Raw genomic sequence first — 23,948 nt, forward strand, 5'->3', positions numbered from 1 at the left:
CATAGCAGCAGCTACTCTACCTGGGGTTTATTAGGATCCTCATTATTAACTGTTGTCATAGCAGCAGCTATTCTTCCTTGGGTTTATTAGGATCCTCATTATTAACTGTTGTCATAGCAGCAGCTACTCTTCCTGGGGTTTATTAGGATCCTCATTATTAACTGTTGCCATAGCAGCAGCTACTCTACCTGGGGTTTATTAGGATCCTCATTATTAACTGTTGTCATAGCAGCAGCTACTCTTCCTGGGGTTTATTAGGATCCTCATTATTAACTGTTGCCATAGCAGCAGCTACTCTTCCTGGGGTTTATTAGGATCCTCATTATTAACTGTTGTCATAGCAGCAGCTACTCTTCCTGGGGTTTATTAGGATCCTCATTATTAACTGTTGCCATAGCAGCAGCTACTCTTCCTGGGGTTTATTAGGATCCTCATTATTAACTGTTGCCATAGCAGCAGCTACTCTTCCTGGGGTTTATTAGGATCCTCATTATTAACTGTTGTCATAGCAGCAGCTACTCTTCCTGGGGTTTATTAGGATCCTCATTATTAACTGTTGTCATAGCAGCAGCTACTCTTCCTGGGGTTTATTAGGATCCTCATTATTAACTGTTGCCATAGCAGCAGCTACTCTACCTGGGGTTTATTAGGATCCTCATTATTAACTGTTGTCATAGCAGCAGCTATTCTTCCTTGGGTCCGCACAGAACATAGAACCTGACATAATACAGAACATCAATAGACAAGAACAGCTCAAGGACTTGAACGATACAAAAAGGACCTCGTGACAGTTACCCACACATGAGTACAGGTGCATATGCCTCAGAGTTAATTAGGTCTGATAGAGGAGAGTTGTTGTGATACGTTTTATTCATTTTTTTTATTTTTTAGTAAAGCTCATTTTATTCATTTTTTAGTAAAGCTCATTTAGCTGTTTACTTGAGTAATCTGAGATGGAATGGAGTTCCATGCATTCATGGCTCTATATAATACTGTGTGTTTCCTTGAATATGTTCTGGATTTGGGGACTGTGAAGGGTGGCCTGTCTGGTGGCCTGTCTGTTGGCCTGTCTGTTGGCCTGTCTGGTGGCCTGTCTGGTGGCCTGTCTGTTGGCCTGTCTGGTGGCCTGTCTGTTGGCCTGTCTGGTGGCCTGTCTGTTGGCCTGTCTGGTGGCCTGTCTGGTGGCCTGTCTGTTGGCCTGTCTGGTGGCCTGTCTGGTGGCCTGTCTGTTGGCCTGTCTGGTGGCCTGTCTGGTGGCCTGTCTGGTGGCCTGTCTGGTGGCCTGTCTGGTGGCCTGTCTGTTGGCCTGTCTGGTGGCCTGTCTGGTGGCCTGTCTGTTGGCCTGTCTGTTGGCCTGTCTGGTGGCCTGTCTGGTGGCCTGTCTGTTGGCCTGTCTGTTGGCCTGTCTGATGGCCTGTCTGGTGGCCTGTCTGGTGGCCTGTCTGGTGGCCTGTCTGTTGGCCTGTCTGGTGGCCTGTCTGGTGGCCTGTCTGTTGGCCTGTCTGGTGGCCTGTCTGGTGGCCTGTCTGTTGGCCTGTCTGGTGGCCTGTCTGGTGGCCTGTCTGTTGGCCTGTCTGTTGGCCTGTCTGGTGGCCTGTCTGGTGGCCTGTCTGTTGGCCTGTCTGTTGGCCTGTCTGTTGGCCTGTCTGGTGGCCTGTCTGGTGGCCTGTCTGGTGGCCTGTCTGGTGGCCTGTCTGTTGGCCTGTCTGGTGGCCTGTCTGTTGGCCTGTCTGGTGGCCTGTCTGGTGGCCTGTCTGGTGGCCTGTCTGTTGGCCTGTCTGTTGGCCTGTCTGGTGGCCTGTCTGGTGGCCTGTCTGGTGGCCTGTCTGTTGGCCTGTCTGGTGGCCTGTCTGGTGGCCTGTCTGGTGGCCTGTCTGTTGGCCTGTCTGGTGGCCTGTCTGGTGGCCTGTCTGGTGGCCTGTCTGGTGGCCTGTCTGGTGGCCTGTCTGATGGCCTGTCTGTTGGCCTGTCTGGTGGCCTGTCTGGTGGCCTGTCTGGTGGCCTGTCTGGTGGCCTGTCTGTTGGCCTGTCTGGTGGCCTGTCTGGTGGCCTGTCTGGTGGCCTGTCTGGTGGCCTGTTGGCCTGTCTGTTGGCCTGTCTGGTGGCCTGTCTGGTGGCCTGTCTGGTGGCCTGTCTGTTGGCCTGTCTGTTGGCCTGTCTGATGGCCTGTCTGGTGGCCTGTCTGGTGGCCTGTCTGTTGGCCTGTCTGTTGGCCTGTCTGTTGGCCTGTCTGGTGGCCTGTCTGGTGGCCTGTCTGGTGGCCTGTCTGGTGGCCTGTTGGCCTGTCTGTTGGCCTGTCTGGTGGCCTGTCTGGTGGCCTGTCTGTTGGCCTGTCTGTTGGCCTGTCTGATGGCCTGTCTGGTGGCCTGTCTGGTGGCCTGTCTGTTGGCCTGTCTGTTGGCCTGTCTGTTGGCCTGTCTGTTGGCCTGTCTGTTGGCCTGTCTGGTGGGGTACGTCTGTCAGAACTACGGTATATGTAAATTGATTATACAGTCAATTTGGAATTTTCAACACAATAATATTTTTCACAAAAACAAGAATTGATGCAGTCAATCTGTCCTCTACTTTGACCCAGGAGAGGCTGACGTGCATACTGCTGACAGTAGTTCTCTGTGTTCATCAAAGAGCAAGACCTGGTTCTCTGTTCTGGACCAGCTGCAGCTTTTCTAGGTCCTTCTTTGCAGCACTTGACCAATATCACCCAACAACAGTCAAGATTAGATAGAACTAGAGCCTACAAGGACTTGTTTGGTTGACTGTGGTGTTAAAAATACTGAGCGTCTCTTTACACCGACAGATCTCTCCCCCATCTTTACAACAATTGAATCAAAATGCCCTTTTGGTCAAGCAGTTTAATCTCCTCTACTTGCTCAACAGCCACATCATTCATTGCCAGATTCAGCTGAGGTCTAGAATTTAGGGAATGATTTGTACCAAATATAATGCTGTTAGTTTTAGATATGTTCAGGACTAATTTATTAATAGCCACCCATTTAAAAAAAAATGATTGCAACTCTTTAAGTGTTGATTTCTCTAGCTGTGGTAGCTAACGTGTATAATGTGTAATCATCAGCCTACATACTGTAGACACAGAGGCTTTGTTTAATGCTAGTGACAGATCATTTGTAAAAATAGAGGACAGTACAGGGCCACGAGAGCTGCCTTGGACAATACACTTGACGTGTTTTACATTAGAGAAGCTTCCATTAAAGAAAACCCTCTGTATTCTATTAGATACATTTCTTCAACCCATGATATGGCAGAGAACGTAAAGCCATAACACATCAATTGTGTGACTTCAATGCGAGCCTGTAACCAAACCTTCCCTAAATGTACAGCTTGTTGATGAATTAACATTATTGAAGTACATTTTTCCAATAAAAAATGCCCTATAATTTGACAGTTATTTTTTAATTGGCTAAACTAATTGGCTAAGATGTTCAACTCCATGGTTCAGCAGTGTGGCATTTAAGACCATCTATTTGTCTCCACAAATCTGTGTGCTTGACCTCTCTATGAACTAACAGTGTTATAATCTGTGTGTTTGACCTCTCTATGAACTAACAGTGTTATAATCTGTGTGTTTGACCTCTCTATGAACTAACAGTGTTATAATCTGTGTGTTTAACCTCTCTATGAACTAACAGTGTTATAATCTGTTTGACCTCTATATGAACTAACAGTGTTATAATCTGTGTTTGACCTCTATATGAACTAACAGTGTTATAATCTGTGTGTTTGACCTCTCTATGAACTAACAGTGTTATAATCTGTGTGTTTGACCTCTCTATGAACTAACAGTGTTATAATCTGTGTGTTAACCTCTCTATGAACTAACAGTGTTATAATCTGTGTTTGACCTCTATTTGAACTAACAGTGTTATAATCTGTGTTTGACCTCTATATGAACTAACAGTGTTATAATCTGTGTTTGACCTCTCTATGAACTAACAGTGTTATAATCTGTGTGTTTGACCTCTCTATGAACTAACAGTGTTATAATCTGTGTGTTTAACCTCTCTATGAACTAACAGTGTTATAATCTGTTTGACCTCTATATGAACTAACAGTGTTATAATCTGTGTTTGACCTCTATATGAACTAACAGTGTTATAATCTGTGTGTTTGACCTCTCTATGAACTAACAGTGTTATAATCTGTGTGTTTGACCTCTCTATGAACTAACAGTGTTATAATCTGTGTGTTAACCTCTCTATGAACTAACAGTGTTATAATCTGTGTTTGACCTCTATTTGAACTAACAGTGTTATAATCTGTGTTTGACCTCTATATGAACTAACAGTGTTATAATCTATGTTTGACCTCTATATGAACTAACAGTGTTATAATCTGTGTTTGACCTCTATATGAACTAACAGTGTTATAATCTGTGTGTTTGACCTCATTATGAACTAACAGTGTTATAATCTGTGTGTTTGACCTCTCTATGAACTAACAGTGTTATAATCTGTGTGTTTGACCTCTCTATGAACTAACAGTGTTATAATCTGTGTTTGACCTCTATATGAACTAACAGTGTTATAATCTGTGTGTTTGACCTCTCTATGAACTAACAGTGTTATAATCTGTGTTTGACCTCTATATGAACTAACAGTGTTATAATCTGTGTTTGATCTGTGTCTCTCCTGGCTCACCGGGTCACTCCTGTCTCTCCTCTCTCCTGTCTCCTGTCTCTCCTCTCTCCTGTCTCTCCTGTCCCTCCTGTCTCTCCTCTCTCCTGTCATTCCTGTCACTCCTGTCACTCCTGTCACTCCTGTCTCTCCTCTCTCCTGTGTCTCCTGTCTCTCCTGTCTCTCCTGTCTCCTGTCTCTCCTGTCTCTCCTGTCTCTCCTGTCTCCTGTCTCTCCTGTCTCCTGTCTCTCCTGTCTCTCCTGTCTCTCCTGTCTCCTGTCTCTCCTGTCTCCTGTCTCTCCTGTCTCTCCTGTCTCCTGTCTCTCCTGTCTCCTGTCTCTCCTGTCTCTCCTGTCTCCTGTCTCTCCTGTCTCTCCTGTCTCTCCTGTCTCCTGTCTCTCCTGTCTCTCCTGTCTCCTGTCTCTCCTGTCTCTCCTGTCTCTCCTCTCCCTCATGTCTCTCCTGTCTCTCCTGTCTCTCCTGTCCCTCCTGTCTCTCCTGTCTCTCCTGTCTCCTGTCTCTCCTGTCTCTCCTGTCTCTCCTCTCCCTCATGTCTCTCCTGTCTCTCCTGTCTCTCCTGTCCCTCCTGTCTCTCCTGTCTCTCCTGTCTCCTGTCTCTCCTGTCTCTCCTGTCTCTCCTCTCCCTCATGTCTCTCCTGTCTCTCCTGTCTCTCCTGTCCCTCCTGTCTCTCCTGTCTCTCCTGTCTCTCCTGTCTCCTGTCACTCCTGTCTCTCCTGTCTCTCCTGTCTCTCCTCTCTCCTGTCTCTCCTGTCTCTCCTGTCTCTCCTGTCACTCCTGTCACTCCTGTCACTCCTGTCTCTCCTCTCTCCTGTCTCTCCTGTCTCTCCTCTCTCCTGTCTCTCCTGTCTCTCCTGTCTCTCCTGTCTCCTGTCTCTCCTCTCTCCTGTCTCCTGTCTCTCCTCTCTCCTGTCTCTCCTGTCTCCTGTCTCTCCTGTCTCTCCTGTCTCCTGTCTCTCCTCTCCCTCATGTCTCTCCTGTCTCTCCTCTCCCTCATGTCTCTCCTGTCTCTCCTGTCTCTCATGTCTCTCCTGTCTCTCCTGTCTCTCCTGTCTCCTGTCTCTCCTGTCTCTCCTGTCTCTCCTGTCTCCTGTCTCTCCTGTCTCTCCTGTCTCCTGTCTCTCCTGTCTCTCCTGTCTCTCCTGTCTCTCCTGTCTCTCCTGTCACTCCTGTCTCTCCTGTCTCTCCTGTCTCTCCTGTCACTCCTGTCTCTCCTGTCTCTCCTGTCACTCCTGTCTCCTGTCTCTCCTGTCTCTCCTGTCTCCTGTCTCTCCTGTCTCCTGTCTCTCCTGTCTCTCCTGTCACTCCTGTCTCTCCTGTCTCTCCTGTCTCTCCTGTCACTCCTGTCTCTCCTGTCTCTCCTGTCACTCCTGTCTCTCCTGTCTCTCCTGTCTCTCCTGTCACTCCTGTCTCTCCTGTCTCTCCTGTCACTCCTGTCTCTCCTGTCTCTCCTGTCTCTCCTGGCTACTGACTGTGAATGAGGGTGTTTACATAAGAGCAGCTACTGCGACATAATGAGAGTTAGGACCTGAGGGGAGATTCTGCTGTTTGGCCACCGATGTACTGGAGCTACTGTACACACACACACGCACGCACGCACGCACACACACACACACACACACACACACACACACACACACACACACACACACACACACACACACACACACACACAGGATTGATGTAACAGCCTCACAGTGGAAGTGGGTCAATGTGTTCATTCAAACGAATGAAATCTTCCCTGATTACCGCTGGCACTCCCATTCCCAGAAAGCGTGTGTGTCTGAACTCCAGAGAAGGTCCACTTATCAGGAAGTTAAGAAGGCATCAAGGAGCACTGTGCCCTAACGACTATGAACACGCACACAGAGGTCACACAGAGGTCACACAAGGCAAAAGACGTGGGTCTGGAAGAAATATTTGTTTTCATATTCTGGCATGAATCATTTGCAGAATATGGCTGTTAGCAGCATCATGAATCATTTGTAGACTATGGGTGTTAGCAGCATCATGAATCATTTGCAGAATATGGCTGTTAGCAGCATCATGAATCATTTGTAGACTATGGGTGTTAGCAGCATCATGAATCATTTGCAGAATATGGCTGTTAGCAGCATCATGAATCATTTGTAGACTATGGGTGTTAGCAGCATCATGAATCATTTGTAGACTATGGCTGTTAGCAGCATCATGAATCATTTGTAGACTATGGCTGTTAGCAGCATCATGAATCATTTGCAGAATATGGCTGTTAGCAGCATCATGAATCATTTGTAGACTATGGCTGTTAGCAGCATCATGAATCATTTGTAGACTATGGGTGTAAGCAGCATCATGAATCATTTGTAGACTATGGGTGTAAGCAGCATCATGAATCATTTGTAGACTATGGGTGTAAGCAGCATCATGAATCATTTGTAGACTATGGGTGTTAGCAGCATCATGAATCATTTGTAGACTATGGGTGTAAGCAGCATCATGAATCATTTGTAGACTATGGGTGTAAGCAGCATCATGAATCATTTGTAGACTATGGCTGTTAGCAGCATCATGAATCATTTGTAGACTATGGCTGTTAGCAGCATCATGAATCATTTGTAGACTATAGCTGTTAGCAGCATCATGAATCATTTGTAGACTATGGGTGTTAGCAGCATCATGAATCATTTGTAGACTATGGCTGTTAGCAGCATCATGAATCATTTGTAGACTATGGGTGTAAGCAGCATCATGAATCATTTGTAGTCTATGGGTGTAAGCAGCATCATGAATCATTTGTAGACTATGGGTGTAAGCAGCATCATGAATCATTTGTAGACTATGGGTGTAAGCAGCATCATGAATCATTTGTAGACTATGGCTGTTAGCAGCATCATGAATCATTTGTAGACTATGGGTGTAAGCAGCATCATGAATCATTTGTAGACTATGGCTGTTAGCAGCATCATGAATCATTTGTACACTATGGGTGTTAGCAGCATAGCATGCCTCATGCTAGTTTTGTTTGTCCTGGAACAATAAGCCCACTTGACTGTATGTTCATCCCAAATGGCACCCTATTCCCTTTATAGTGCACTACTTTTGACCAGGGCCCATTGCCTACATAGTGCACTATACAGGGAATAGTGTGCTATTTGGGACAGACGCTGTGGCTTCCCTCATTGTTCCCTCTTTAAGGACAAAGAGCTGTTCTCAAAGCGTCTCTCTCGCCACAGCGCCGTTCTGTTTCTACCATCCTGACCAGGAAAACAACCCCTGCGTGTGTGTGTGTGTGTCTGATCTGCTTGCGCACGTGTGTGTGTGTGTGTGTGTGTGTGTTTGTGTGTGTGTGTGTGTGTGTGTGTGTGTGTGTGTGTGTGTGTGTGTGTGTGTGTGTGTGTGTGTGTGTGTGTGTGTGTGTGTGTGTGTGTGTGTGTGTGTGTGTGTGTGTGTGTGTGTGTGTGTGTGCCTGTTCTTGTTTTGTTACCAAAACAGCCAGTACAACCCAGGCCAAGCCTGACCTTATGTCAGGGTGACTAGGTCTCTGTTATTACAGCAGGCCTGACCTTATGTCAGGGTGACTAGGTCTCTGTTATTACAGCAGGCCTGACCTTATGTCAGGGTGACTAGGTATCTGTTATTACAGCAGGCCTGACCTTATGTCAGGGTGACTAGGTCTGTTATTACAGCAGGCCTGACCTTATGTCAGGGTGACTAGGTCTGTTATTACAGCAGGCCTGACCTTATGTCAGGGTGACTAGGTCTCTGTTATTACAGCAGGCCTGACCTTATGTCAGGGTGACTAGGTATCTGTTATTACAGCAGGCCTGACCTTATGTCAGGGTGACTAGGTATCTGTTATTACAGCAGGCCTGACCTTATGTCAGGGTGACTAGGTATCTGTTATTACAGCAGGCCTGACCTTATGTCAGGGTGACTAGGTATCTGTTATTACAGCAGGCCTGACCTTATGTCAGGGTGACTAGGTCTCTGTTATTACAGCAGGCCTGACCTTATGTCAGGGTGACTAGGTCTCTGTTATTACAGCAGGCCTGACCTTATGTCAGGGTGACTAGGTCTGTTATTACAGCAGGCCTGACCTTATGTCAGGGTGACTAGGTCTGTTATTACAGCAGGCCTGACCTTATGTCAGGGTGACTAGGTATCTGTTATTACAGCAGGCCTGACCTTATGTCAGGGTGACTAGGTATCTGTTATTACAGCAGGCCTGACCTTATGTCAGGGTGACTAGGTATCTGTTATTACAGCAGGCCTGACCTTATGTAAGGGTGACTAGGTATCTGTTATTACAGCAGGCCTGACCTTATGTCAGGGTGACTAGGTATCTGTTATTACAGCAGGCCTGACCTTATGTCAGGGTGACTAGGTATCTGTTATTACAGCAGGCCTGACCTTATGTCAGGGTGACTAGGTATCTGTTATTACAGCAGGCCTGACATTATGTCAGGGTGACTAGGTATCTGTTATTACAGCAGGCCTGACCTTATGTCAGGGTGACTAGGTATCTGTTATTACAGCTGGAACACATAAACATCATTCAGACATTTCCAGCTTGTTGGCTTTTACTGTTATTGTTCAGAAGCAATAACACTTATGATGTGGGCGAGATGGAGCCACCGGGCTGTATGGAGGACAGAGATACTCTGAGTCCCAAATGGAACTCTATTTCTCTATATAGTGCACTACTTCTGTCTACAGTAGTGGACTATAGGGAATAGGGTGCCATTTGGGACACAACCATAGCGTGTCACAGCAGCATGGCAGAACAAAAGTCCATAGTACATCATGTTTCTATAGCCACACATCTCCTCTCTCCTCCATTCTAGTACCAGAGAACTGTAGTTACAGGCTTTGTTTGGGTTTCACTAACTGTTCTCCAGAACCAGAGAGATGTAGTTACAGGCTTTGTTTGGGTTTCACTAACTGTTCTCCAGAACCAGAGAGATGTAGTTACAGGCTTTGTTTGGGTTTCACTAACTGTTCTCCAGAACCAGAGAGATGTAGTTACAGGCTTTGTTTGGGTTTCACTAACTGTTCTCCAGAACCAGAGAGATGTAGTTACAGGCTTTGTTTGGGTTTCACTAACTGTTCTCCAGAACCAGAGAGATGTAGTTACAGGCTTTGTTTGGGTTTCACTAACTGTTCTCCAGAACCAGAGAGATGTAGTTACAGGCTTTGTTTGGGTTTCACTAACTGTTCTCCAGAACCAGAGAGATGTAGTTACAGGCTTTGTTTGGGTTTCACTAACTGTTCTCCAGAACCAGAGAGATGTAGTTACAGGCTTTGTGTGGGTGTGTCTGACCATGTGGGTGTGTCTGACCATGTGGGTGTGTCTGGCCATGTGGGTGTGTCTGGCCACGTGGGTGTGTCTGACCATGTGGGTGTGTCTGGCCACGTGGGTGTGTCTGACCATGTGGGTGTGTCTGGCCACGTGGGTGTGTCTGACCATGTGGGTGTGTCTGGCCATGTGGGTGTGTCTGAAGGTACTGAGTCCCCTTGTATCTGTTTGTAGCCAGTCTATAGCCACAGCTCAGGAGAAACTAGTCAGAACTCAGAACTAATTACTGGGTATCCCGTGTCACCAACCACCATTTTGTGAAAACACATTGGGTTATTAAGGACTGAGTTGGACACAGTCATTCATGATAGAATATAGATTATGGATTCCAGGACTGACATTTTTTGCTGCGTGAACTATCTAACTAAATACAGATAGCCCAAGTGTCCTTAACAGATAGCTAGAGTACTGTTACTGTATTCTAGTACTGTTGTTATCATTATACTGCATGTTCAGAGAAATCATTCTGATTACAGTACTGTTGTTATCATTATACTGCATGTTCAGAGAAATCATTCTGATTACAGTACTGTTGTTATCGTTATACTGTATGTTCAGAGAAATCATTCTGATTACAGTACTGTTGTTATCGTTATACTGCATGTTCAGAGAAATCATTCTGATTACAGTACTGTTGTTATCGTTATACTGCATGTTCAGAGAAATCATTCTGATTACAGTACTGTTGTTATCATTATACTGTATGTTCAGAGAAATCATTCTGATTACAGTACTGTTGTTATCGTTATACTGCATGTTCAGAGAAATCATTCTGATTACAGTACTGTTGTTATCGTTATACTGCATGTTCAGAGAAATCATTCTGATTACAGTACTGTTGTTATCGTTATACTGCATGTTCAGAGAAATCATTCTGATTACTGTACTGTTGTCATCGTTATACTGTATGTTCAGAGAAATCATTCTGATTACTGTACTTGTAATGAACAGGAGGGGAGACAGAGAGCTGGTTTCAAGTGCAGGGTGCAGCAGGTGTTTATTAGCAAAGGACCACAGGAGGAGGCAGGTAGCTGGGTCCAGGGGCAGGTAGCTGAGTCCAGGGGCAGGCAGAAGGTCATACACAGGAGGAGGCAGGTAGCTGGGTCCAGGGGCAGGCAGAAGGTCATACACAGGAGGAGGCAGGTAGCTGGGTCCAGGGGCAGGCAGAAGGTCATACACAGGAGGAGGCAGGTAGCTGAGTCCAGGCAGAAGGTCATACACAGGAGGAGGCAGGTAGCTGGGTCCAGGGGCAGGTAGCTGAGTCCAGGGGCAGGCAGAAGGTCATACACAGGAGGAGGCAGGTAGCTGGGTCCAGGGGCAGGCAGAAGGTCATACACAGGAGGAGGCAGGTAGCTGAGTCCAGGCAGAAGGTCATACACAGGAGGAGGCAGGTAGCTGGGTCCAGGGACAGGCAGAAGGTCATACACAGGAGGAGGCAGGTAGCTGGGTCCAGGGGCAGGAAGAAGGTCATACACAGGGACTCCAAAAAGGCAACAGTACAGGCAGGGAAAAGGCTAGTAACATAGTCCAGGAGATCAGGCAAGAAAGAGGTTGACGACAGGAAATCTGATCAAAAGTACAGGCAGGGAATAGGCAAAAAGGTGTCGTTAGTGAGGGTGGACAAAAACTACGATACACAGGAGGACTAATACGGAAATGAACAGAGCTCCGAATAGAATGTGTATCAAAACAAACAATACCTCACAATGACGGGGTGCAGAGAACTGAACTAAATAGTGTGTGATAATGACATACAGGTGTGTGTAACAGCTGTCGGGAGAGAGTAGACCAAGGCGCAGCGGAGTTAGTGTTCATCATTGAAATTAATAACAGAAAGAACACTATACAAAACAAAACAAGAAAACCGACAGCCAAACAGTCCCGTCAGGTGCAAACCACACAACAGAAACAATTACCCACAAAACCCCAACGGAAAAACAGGCACTTATGTGTGACTCCCAATCAGCAACAACACTCTACAGCTGTGCCTGATTGGAAGCCACACGGCCAAAATCAATGAAACAAACCAACATAGAAAAATGCACATAGAACGCCCACCCAATGTAACACCCTGGCCTAACCAAAATAAAGAACAAAAACCCCTCTCTATGGCCAGGGCGTTACAGTTTGAACAACCTAGCAGGTCAATAACTCTTTTAGCTTTAGCCAGCAACCTAACAGGTCTATAACTCTGAAATCTAACCAACAACCTAACATAATGATATCCCAGCAGTCTCTCCTCCACTGTGTGGATACCTGATGTCTGTTGAGTCATGATATCCCAGCAGTCTCTCCTCCACTGTGTGGATACCTGATGTCTGTTGAGTCATGATATCCCAGCAGTCTCTCCTCCACTGTGTTGCTACCTGATGTCTGTTGAGTCATGATATCCCAGTAGTCTCTCCTCCACTGTGTGGATGGATACCTGATGTCTGTTGAGTCATGATATCCCAGCAGTCTCTCCTCCACTGTGTGGATACCTGATGTCTGTTGAGTCATGATATCCCAGCAGTCTCTCATCCACTGTGTGGATACCTGATGTCTGTTGAGTCATGATATTATATTGACACCTCCCAGATCCAGTCACCTCTGAAAAGCTGTTAAATATTGAAGCACTGGGATACGTTACCCTCCGCTGCTTTGTAACTGGGGCTGCTTCCCAAACGGCACTCTATTCCCTATATAGTGCACTACTGTTGACCAGGGCCAAATAGGGCTAGTTGTGCGCTATGTAGGGAATAGGGTGTTGTTTGGAAGCAGCCCTTGAGGTTACATAAACAGATGTAGTTTGTAATTCAGCTCATCTCAACAGTAAATCCCCAGCAGGCTCTTTGTGTTGCTAGGATCAGTCAGGTAGGATGATAAAGACAGTGTCAGTAGGTAGTATGTGTTGGTAGAGTTAGTCAGGTAGGAGGTGAAAGACAGTGTCAGTAGGTAGTATGTGTTGGTAGAGTTAGTCAGGTAGGATGATAAAGACAGTGTCAGTAGGTAGTATGTGTTGGTAGAGTTAGTCAGGTAGGAGGTGAAAGACAGTGTCAGTAGGTAGTATGTGTTGGTAGAGTTAGTCAGGTAGGATGATAAAGACAGTGTCAGTAGGTAGTATGTGTTGGTAGAGTTAGTCAGGTAGGATGATAAAGACAGTGTCAGTAGGTAGTATGTGTTGGTAGAGTTAGTCAGGTAGGATGATAAAGACAGTGTCAGTAGGTAGTATGTGTTGGTAGAGTTAGTCAGGTAGGATGATAAAGACAGTGTCAGTAGGTAGTATGTGTTGGTAGAGTTAGTCAGGTAGGATGATAAAGACAGTGTCAGTAGGTAGTATGTGTTGGTAGAGTTAGTCAGGTAGGATGATAAAGACAGTGTCAGTAGGTAGTATGTGTTGGTAGAGTTAGTCAGGTAGGAGGTGAAAGACAGTGTCAGTAGGTAGTATGTGTTGGTAGAGTTAGTCAGGTAGGATGATAAAGACAGTGGCTGTAGGTAGTATGTGTTGGTAGAGTTAGTCAGGTAGGAGGTGAAAGACAGTGGCTGTTGGTTTGAGTTGGTAGAGTTAGTTAGCGTGGCAGAGTACTACTGTGTATTACTAACCTTCTGTTTGGTTCGACCTCAAATGAACGTCTAATACATGTCTGTAGGAGTAATAGATGACATTGTCTTGGGAGCGCTACTGGGCGGTAGTCATTTAGACAGGTTACCTTGGCTTTCTTGGGCACAGGGACTATGGTGGTCTGCTTGAAACATGTAGATATTTAAGACTGGTTCGGGGCAGAGGTTGAAAATGTCAGTGAAGACTCTTGCCAGCTGATCAACGCATGCTCTGAGTACGCGTCCTGGTAATCCATCTGTCCCTGCGGCGTTGTGAATGTTGACCTGTTTAAAGATCTTACTCACATTGGCTATGGACATCGTGATCACACAGTCTTCTGGAACAGATGGTGCTCTCACGTATGGTTCAGTGTTGCTTGCCTCGAAAGCTAGCATAGAAGGCATTTAGCTCGTCTGGTAGGCTCAGGACATATTCCAGTCTGTGCTAGCGAAACGGTCCTGTAGCTCAGGGGTTCCCAAACGTTTTCACTCGGGGGCCCCCCTTCCAGCATTGGGGAACATCCTGTTTGCCCCCTCCCCCCCTGTCGTCGTCCCACAACCCCCCCGCGTGCGCACGCGCCACGTCTGTTTCTATGGTCACCAGTACTGTTCATGACACAAACTGTTCACACCCCTCTTGTTGGTGGAGAGAATATTTTGTACGTTTAAAGCTTATTTCCTGCAGTTGTACACATTATTATCATGGGGTGCAAAGAACATTTTGCAGTTTTAAAACAAATGTTCTTGCAATTCAATACAATTTGCCATGTCTAATGTGTATTCATGTGATATTGGAGTGACTCAAAAACTACAACAATATCTATGGGCTAAAAAAAGTGAATAAAAAGAGTGACATGGGCTGATTGATCTGGACATTCCTGACTAGTTCTAAATATCTCTCTAATGTGTACAATGACTAACATGACAAGAGGAACTGATGATGTAATACCCAGTTTAGAAATGTCACCTTGTACATTCTACTATTATAACTTTCAGGACTAAGTTTAAAGCTGGACTGAGTTCTTACAAAAAAAAAGTTGAGTTGTTTTATTTTAAGGGGGGGGGGGGGGGTTTGGGAACCACTGCTGTAGTTTTGCATCCGCTTCATCGGACCACTTGTACTACCTGTTTGAGTTTTTTGCTTGTTAGCAAGAGGGTTGTAATGTCAGGTATGACTGTAGTGACCTCAGGTAAGAGTGTTGCACTGTTGTACTCTTATAATCTCAAACCGGCACAGCCAGAAGAGGACTGGCCACCCCTCAGAGCCTGGGACCTCTCTAGGTTTCTTCCTAGGTTCCTGCCTTTCTAGGGAGTTTTTCCTAGCCACATTGCTTCTACATCTGCATTGCCTGCTGTTTGGGGTTTCTGTACAGCACTTTGTGACATCAGCTGATGTAAAAAGGGCTTTATAAATTTGATTGATTGTTATGACGTCAGGTAAAAGTCTATTCGTTGAACCAAATAATTTTTTCCACTTCAGTCCTCGGGGACAGAATATTATATATGAACTAGGAACCAAAATAATGAAGGTCTTTGTGCCTAGTCTGTTATGCTTAGGGGTAGCACTCTAAGGACAATACACCAGTAGTGTTTTCTTTTAGATCATTTAAAGGCTGTATTATCACCTGGTGGAAAGGAGATTATTTACTTTATGTCTGCATCCTAAATGGCACCCTATGCACTTATGAAGTGGAATACTTTGGGCCCTGGTCTACATAGAGCAGTAAACTTATGGAGTGGAATACTTTGGGCCCTGGTCTACATAGAGCAGTAAACTTATGGAGTAGAATACTTTAGGCCCTGGTCTACATAGAGCAGTAAACTTATGGAGTGGAATACTTTAGGCCCTGGTCTACATAGAGCAGTAAACTTATGGAGTGGAATACTTTAGGCCCTGGTCTACATAGAGCAGTAAACTTATGGAGTGGAATACTTTGGGCCCTGGTCTACATAGAGCAGTAAACTTATGGAGTGGAATACTTTAGGCCCTGGTCTACATAGAGCAGTAAACTTATGGAGTGGAATACTTTGGGCCCTGGTCTACATAGAGCAGTAAACTTATGGAGTGGAATACTTTGGGCCCTGGTCTACATAGAGCAGTAAACTTATGGAGTGGAATACTTTGGGCCCTGGTCTACATAGAGCAGTAAACTTATGGAGTGGAATACTTTGGGCCCTGGTCTACATAGAGCAGTAAACTTATGGAGTGGAATACTTTAGGCCCTGGTCTACATAGGAGTGTATAGTGGAGGGGGAGGGTGGAGTGTATAGTGAAGGGGGAGGGTGGAGGGGGAGGGTGGAGTGTATAGTGGAGGGGGAGGGTGGAGTGTATAGTGAAGTGGGAGGGTGGAGTGTATAGTGAAGAGGGAGGGGGAGGGTGGAGTGTGGAGGGTGGAGTGTATAGGGGAGAGGGAGGGTGGAGGGTGGAGAGGGAGGGTGGAGTGTATAGTGAAGAGGGAGGGTGGAGGGGGGAGTGTATAGGGGAGGGGGAGGTTGGAGGGGGAGGGTGGAGTGTGGAGGGTGGAGTGTATAGGGGAGAGGGAGGGTGGAGGGGGAGGGTGGAGTGTGGAGGGTGGAGTGTATAGGGGAGAGGGAGGGTGGAGGGGGGAGTGTATAGGGGAGGGGGAGGTTGGAGGGGGAGGGTGGAGTGTGGAGGGTGGAGTGTATAGGGGAGAGGGAGGGTGGAGGGGGGAGTGTATAGGGGAGGGGGAGGGTGGAGTGTATAGTGGAGGGGGAGGGTGGAGGGTGAAGGGGGAGGGTGGAGTGTATAGTGGAGGGGGAGGGTGGAGGGTGAAGGGTGAAGGGGGAGGGTGGAGTGTATAGTGGAGGGGGAGGGTGGAGGGTGAAGGGGGAGGGTGGAGTGTATAGTGGAGGGTGGAGGGGGAGGGTGGAGTGTATAGTGGAGGGGGGAGGGGGAGTGTATAGTGGAGGGTGGAGGGGGAGGGTGGAGTGTATAGTGGAGGGTGGAGGGTGGAGGGGGAGGATGGAGTGTATAGTGGAGGGGGAGGGTGGAGTGTATAGTGGAGGGTGGAGGGTGGAGGGTGGAGGGGGAGGGTGGAGTGTATAGTGGAGGGTGGAGGGTGGAGGGGGAGGGTGGAGTGTATAGTGGAGGGTGGAGTGTATAGTGGAGGGTGGAGGGGGAGGGTTTAGGGGGAGGGGGGAGGGGGAGGGTGGAGTGTATAGTGGAGGGTGGAGGGGGAGGGTGGAGTGTATAGTGGAGAGGGAGGGGGGAGGGGGAGGGTGGAGTGTATAGTGGAGGGTGGAGGGGGAGGGTATAGGGGAGGCAGTAGTTTCTACTGTACCGTGTCAGTTGATAATTGCATGGTAGAACAGGAACTAGGAGTACTGCTTCAGAGATCACTATCATGTGGGTTTCCAGGAGCCATTTCTATTGAACTGCACATAAGGCTGCCATTGAAAACCTCTGCTAGAGACGGCTTTGAAACTGCTATGGGAACGATTATTTTGGGAAAGTTTATTATGGGAAGATTCTAGCTACATCATTCACTAGAGGCCCGCCTGGAAACTAATACTCATTCCAGCTTTGTAATATTACACTTTATCTACACATTTAAATCATTTGCTATAAAACATTTACATGCTAGTTTTACCGCTGTCTGAGTAAGTTTATGAAATATACTTTTTCATCTGTCTTTGAGGTATAATAAAGGCTTGCAGAGTGTCTATTCTCTGGAAGTAACACATGGCTTTATGACTGAAAACACTGTTTCCTCCGATACCATGGCTTTTCAGATAGGGCCTGTGAGAGGACTGTAACAAAGATAGATGAAAATGCTAAGTATCGCCTGGGGCCACAGATTACTTTGATGGGACGGCGTTATCACCACTGTCACAAGCTTACATCCTATATAGTGCACTACTTTAGACCAGACCCCTACCTAGTGCACCACTTCCTGTTACCAGGGCCCTACATAGTTCACTACTTTAGACCAGACGCCTACATAGTGCACTACTTTAGACCAGAACCCTACATAGTGCACTACTTTAGACCAGACCCCTACCTAGTGCACCACTTCCTGTTACCAGGGCCCTACATAGTTCACTACTTTAGACCAGACGCCTACATAGTGCACTACTTTAGACCAGAACCCTACATAGTGCACTACTTTAGACCAAAACCACCCTATATAGTGCACTACTTTAGACCAAAACCACCCTACATAGTGCACTACTTTAGACCAGAACCCTACATAGTGCACTACTTTAGACCAGAACCCTACATAGTGCACTACTTTAGACCAAAACCCTACATAGTGCACTACTTTAGACCAGAACCCTACATAGTGCACTACTTTAGACCAGAACCCTACATAGTGCACTACTTTAGACCAAAACCACCCTACATAGTGCACTACTTTAGACCAAAACCACCCTATATAGTGGTACTACTTTAGACCAGAACCACCCTATATAGTGCACTACTTTAGACCAGAACCCTATATAGTGCACTACTTCAGACCAGAACCACCCTATATTGTGCACTACTTTAGACCAAAACCCTACATAGTGCACTACTTCAGACCAGAACCACCCTATATTGTGCACTACTTTAGACCAGAACCCTACATAGTGCACTACTTCAGACCAGAACCACCCTATATAGTGCACTACTTTTTGATCAGAGCCCTAGATCAGGTGCCATCTGGGATGCAGGCACAGTACTCCAGGAAATAGAGATGTTGTGATTACAGTGTGTAGATACGTTTTGTCTGCTGTTGCTGTCTCGTTGTCATTACGTCAACCAGAGTGCAAAGGTTAGGCAGAGGTCAGATCTATAGACAAAGGGAGGGACTCAGAGGCCCTCAGTGAGAATTGGATAGGTGGAAGCAATATGGCAATATTTCCACCTGGCCAATCAGAAGACAAGATTAAACTATTATTGCAATGATACCTACCCAATCCTCTCAAATGTCCATGTGCCCACTGCCTTTAGGGCTGGTGTTCACAACTACATTAATATAGGGCAGGGTTCCCAACTACATTAATATAGGGCAGGGTTCCCCACTACATTAATATAGGGCAGGGTTCCCCACTACATTAATATAGGGCAGGGTTCCCCAACTACATTAATATAGGGCAGGGTTCCCAACTACATTAATATAGGGCAGGGTTCCCCAACTACATTAATATAGGGCAGGGTTCCCAACTACATTAATATAGGGCAGGGTTCCCAACTACATTAATATAGGGCAGGGGTCCCCAACTACATTAATATAGGGCAGGGTTCCCAACTACATTAATATAGGGCAGGGGTCCCCAACTACATTAATATAGGGCAGGGTTCCCCACTACATTAATATAGGGCAGGGTTCCCAACTACATTAATATAGGGCAGGGTTCCCAACTACATTAATATAGGGCAGGGTTCCCAACTACATTAATATAGGGCACGGTTCCCAACTACATTAATATAGGGCAGGGGTCCCCAACTACATTAATATAGGGCAGGGTTCCCAACTACATTAATATAGGGCAGGGTTCCCCAACTACATTAATATAGGGCAGGGTTCCCCAACTACATTAATATAGGGCAGGGGTCCCCAACTACATTAATGTAGGGCTGGTGTTCCCAACTACATTAATATAGGGCAGGGTTCCCAACTACATTAATATAGGGCTGGGTTCCCCAACTACATTAATATAGGGCAGGCTTCCCAACTACATTAATATAGGGCAGGGTCCCCAACTACATTAATATAGAGCAGGGTTCCCCACTACATTAATATAGGGCAGGGTTCCCAACTACATTAATATAGGGCAGGGTTCCCCACTACATTAATATAGGGCAGGGTCCCCAACTACATTAATATAGGGCAGGGTTCCCCACTACATTAATATAGGGCAGGGGTTCCCAACTACATTAATATAGGGCATGTATCCCCAACTACATTAATATAGAGCAGGGGTTCCCCAACTACATTAATATAGGGCAGGGTTCCCAACTACATTAATATAGGGCATGTATCCCCAACTACATTAATATAGAGCAGGGGTTCCCCAACTACATTAATATAGGGCAGGGTTCCCCAACTACATTAATATAGGGCAGGGTCCCCAACTACATTAATATAGGGCAGGGTTCCCCACTACATTAATATAGGGCAGGCTTCCCAACTACATTAATATAGGGCAGGGGTCCCCAACTACAATAATATAGGGCAGGGTTCCCCAACTACATTAATATAGGGCAGGGTTCCCAACTACAATAATATAGGGCATGTGTCACCAACTACATTAATATAGGGCAGGGTCCCTAACTACATTAATATAGGGCAGGGGTTCCCAACTACATTAATATAGGGCAGGGTTCCCCAACTACATTAATATAGGGCAGGGTCCCTAACTACATTAATATAGGGCAGGGGTTCCCAACTACATTAATATAGGGCAGGGTTCCCTAACTACATTAATATAGGGCAGGGTCCCCCACTACATTAATATAGGGCAAGGGTTCCCAACTACATTAATATAGGGCAGGGTCCCCCACTACATTAATATAGGGCAGGGGTTCCCTAACTACATTAATATAGGGCAGGGTCCCCCACTACATTAATATAGGGCAGGGGTTCCCAACTACATTAATATAGGGCAGGGTTCCCCACTACATTAATATAGGGCAGGGTTCCCCACTACATTAATATAGGGCAGGGTCCCCCACTACATTAATATAGGGCAGGGTCCCCTAACTACATTAATATAGGGCAGGGTCCCCTAACTACATTAATATAGGGCAAGGGTTCCCAACTACATTAATATAGGGCAGGGTCCCCCACTACATTAATATAGGGCTGGGTTCCCAAACTACATTAATATAGGGCAGGGGTCCCCAACTACAATAATATAGGGCAGGGTTCCCCAACTACATTAATATAGGGCAGGGTTCCCAACTACAATAATATAGGGCATGTGTCACCAACTACATTAATATAGGGCAGGGTCCCTAACTACATTAATATAGGGCAGGGGTTCCCAACTACATTAATATAGGGCAGGGTTCCCTAACTACATTAATATAGGGCAGGGTTCCCAACTACATTAATATAGAGCAGGGTTCCCCAACTACATTAATATAGAGCAGGGTTCCCAACTACATTAATATAGGGCAGGGTCCCCCACTACATTAATATAGGGCAGGGTTCCCCAACTACATTAATATCGGGCAGGGTTCCCCAACTGTTATCCTGTATAGAGCTATGTGATTGTTATCCTGTATAGAGCTATGTGATTGTTATCCTGTATAGAGCTATGTGATTGTTATCCTGTATAGAGCTATATGATTGTTATCCTGTATAGAGCTATGTGATTGTTATCCTGTATAGAGCTATGTGATTGTTATCCTGTATAGAGCTATGTGATTGTTATCCTGCATAGAGCTATGTGATTGTTATCCTGTATAGAGCTATGTGATTGTTATCCTGTATAGAGCTATGTGATTGTTATCCTGTATAGAGCTATGTGATTGTTATCCTGTATAGAGCTATGTGATTGTTATCCTGTATAGAGCTATGTGATTGTTATCCTGTATAGAGCTATGTGATTGTTATCCTGTATAGAGCTATGTGATTGTTATCCTGTATAGAGCTATGTGATTGTTATCCTGTATAGAGCTATGTGATTGTTATCCTGTATAGAGCTATGTGATTGTTATCCTGTATAGAGCTATGTGATTGTTATCCTGTATAGAGCTATGTGATTGTTATCCTGTATAGAGCTATATGATTGTTATCCTGTATAGAGCTATATGATTTGTCTAGGTCCTATGATTGTTTAGTCTAGTTAACTAGTTCGCTTGTCCAGAGGGACGTACCATAGGAATGTCATTTTTCTCCCTCCATACAGTATGTTTGACCCATCTCTCTCTCTCTCTCTCAATTCAATTCAATTCAATTTAGGCTCAATTTAGGACTTTATTGACATTGGAAACATATATTAACATTGCCAAAGCAAGTGAAGTAGATAATAAACAAATGTGAAATAAACAATAAAAATGAACAGTAAACTAATGACTCTCTCTCTCTCTCTCTCTCTCTCTCTCTCTGTCTGCTCTCTCTCTCTCTCTCTGTCTCTCTCTCTCTCTGTGTGTATCTTCCAGGAGAGCGTCCCTTCCCCTGCACCTGGCCTGACTGCAACAAGAAGTTTGCCCGTTCGGATGAGCTGGCCCGTCACTACCGCACCCACACCGGAGAGAAGAAGTTCAGCTGCCCACTCTGCGACAAGCGCTTCATGCGTAGCGACCACCTGATGAAGCACGCTCGCCGCCACTCCGAGTTCCAGCCCGCCATGTTGAAGCGGCCGTACGGGTGTGGCGGAGGAATGGGCGGAGGAATGGGAGGAGTTGGCGGAGGAATGGGCGTGGTCGGGAGTAGTACACGCCCCGGATCGCTCAGCGACTACAACAGCCGCTCCGACTCGTCCAGCCCCACCCTCAGCCCCAGCCCCACCCTCAGCCCGGCTAACTCGCCTTAAAGCCCCGCCAACAGCACTTTCAGGCTCTGCCTCCGACGCCCTGATTGACCCACCCACAAGACAAGACACACCCCACAGACAGGACAGGACTCTTTCAGTCTGTTTTAGGCCTTTTCCACCGCAGGGTTTGGGTTTTACACCGGTTCCCTGTGGAATGTCTCAGCCCACACCAGCATTGCAATGGAAATAGGCTATTTAAATCTTTTTTTTTTTTAATCATAATGGTGGTCTTAGACTGGATCCCCTTGAGCACCTGCTCCAGTCTCACTGGAGTCTTTTTACCATGACACGTGGTGGTAGAAGGAATCCTTTCAAAGAACTTGATGCCCTGTCCTTTGTTCTAACGTCTCACCCTAACCTTGACTTCAATGGGACTACGCCACAACCCCAGCAGCTACTCTGATTCGTTATTTTGGTCAGTAGGGTCCTCTGATTGGCTCTGGTCCTAATTGGGACCCCCCCCCCCCACCATTCCACTTATTGCACAGTTACTTACCTAGCGAGGCTCCTTTCCAATGCTCTGTCTGCTTGCTGCATTGTACTGTCTTCTACATCATGTACTATACTGCCTATTGGAGAGCAATCCTTTCAACAGCAAAGACAAAAATAATGCCTTTCTGATGGCAATATTTCCATAGTAAACAAATGTACTGCGTAGGCATTGTCTCTTTGAGAAGCCTCAGGCCATTGTTTAATATTGTTTCATTTAGCTTGTGGTACTTAAAGTTAGCAGAATCAGCCAAGAAAGAACACAGAACGGGATATTCAATATTGTAAATACTACAGGATGTTACATTTATTTGAAATGGCTAGGGAGGTTTCATCTTTATCCTCAGGATTATAAACACAGTTTATTTCTTTTAACTTGACTGCACAAATACGAACATCACTTTACTCTGAAATTCAATGCAGGTTGAATCTTCTGCCCTGCTCAGGGAAGGCCTTTGATAGCTTGAAAGAATGGACACAATGAAGACAATGCAGAAACACACACACACACGCACGCACGCACACACGCACGCACGCACGTACGTACGCACGCACACACACACCACGCACGCACGCACACACACGCACGCACGCACGCACGCACGCACACACACACACACACACACACACACACACACACACACACACACACACACACACACACACACACACACACACACACACACACACACACACACACAACATAGCCTTACACTCAAACAGAATTGCACTCCTCTCCTTGAATAAATTCTGTTTTGTTTTTCACACTGAAAGAAACCATGGAAATAGTCCTTCAAACTAGGTCTTATCTTTGAATGGTGATGACACAAAATAACTAGTGGAGACTAGAGAGAGAGAGAGACGAAACATACTGTTCACCTCTTTCATTTGAATCCAAGCTCATATCTCTGACTTGAATCTCTTACATCAGTGAACTGTGGCAGTGAGCTGTGTTGGTCAACACGTAAGACATCTTCAAAAGGGGATGTGAAGATGAGAGTAGAGACGTGTCTGCTGCGTTGCTTCATAACCTCATCCAGGGGAGAGATGTTTAGTTCCCATGTCATCTCAGACACCTAGAACTCAACTCTTGTGTAATTGCGTCAAGATGCAGGATTATCCATGAGAGAGATCAGTTCCCGTGTAAACACACCAGTCCATGGTAGGTTAGCTTCAAAGAAGCTGTCTGAGGACAAGTCGATGTAATGCTGTACGGTCAACACAGTTCTCAAACCCTCGTCCTCAACAACACTTTAGGCCGTGTTACTGCAGGGCTGGAACAAAACCCTGCACGTGGTTTAGGGTTTGGCCACCCACCCCTGATCTTATTAGTATCATCCTCATGATTCACCCAGCTCACACACACACACACACACACACACACACACACACACACACACACAC

At 46.1% G+C, this 23,948-nt stretch overlaps 1 protein-coding gene across 1 annotated transcript in view; it reads left to right on the forward strand.

Annotated features, from left to right (window-relative positions):
- The window catches only part of LOC106588001 (Krueppel-like factor 13), a 57,750-nt gene extending 34,504 nt beyond the window's left edge, over positions 1-23,246 (forward strand). Inside the window, exon 2 of the mRNA XM_045708017.2 lies at positions 21,682-23,246. Within this exon, the coding sequence (XP_045563973.1) occupies positions 21,682-22,055 (374 nt within the window). The 3' untranslated portion in view covers positions 22,056-23,246. The remainder of the gene's footprint in view (positions 1-21,681) is intronic.
- The last annotated feature ends 702 nt before the right edge of the window (positions 23,247-23,948 follow it).

Source organism: Salmo salar, chromosome 26 (assembly GCF_965601325.2).
Source record: "Salmo salar chromosome 26, fSalSal1, whole genome shotgun sequence".
NCBI classification, from domain to species: domain Eukaryota; kingdom Metazoa; phylum Chordata; class Actinopteri; order Salmoniformes; family Salmonidae; genus Salmo; species Salmo salar.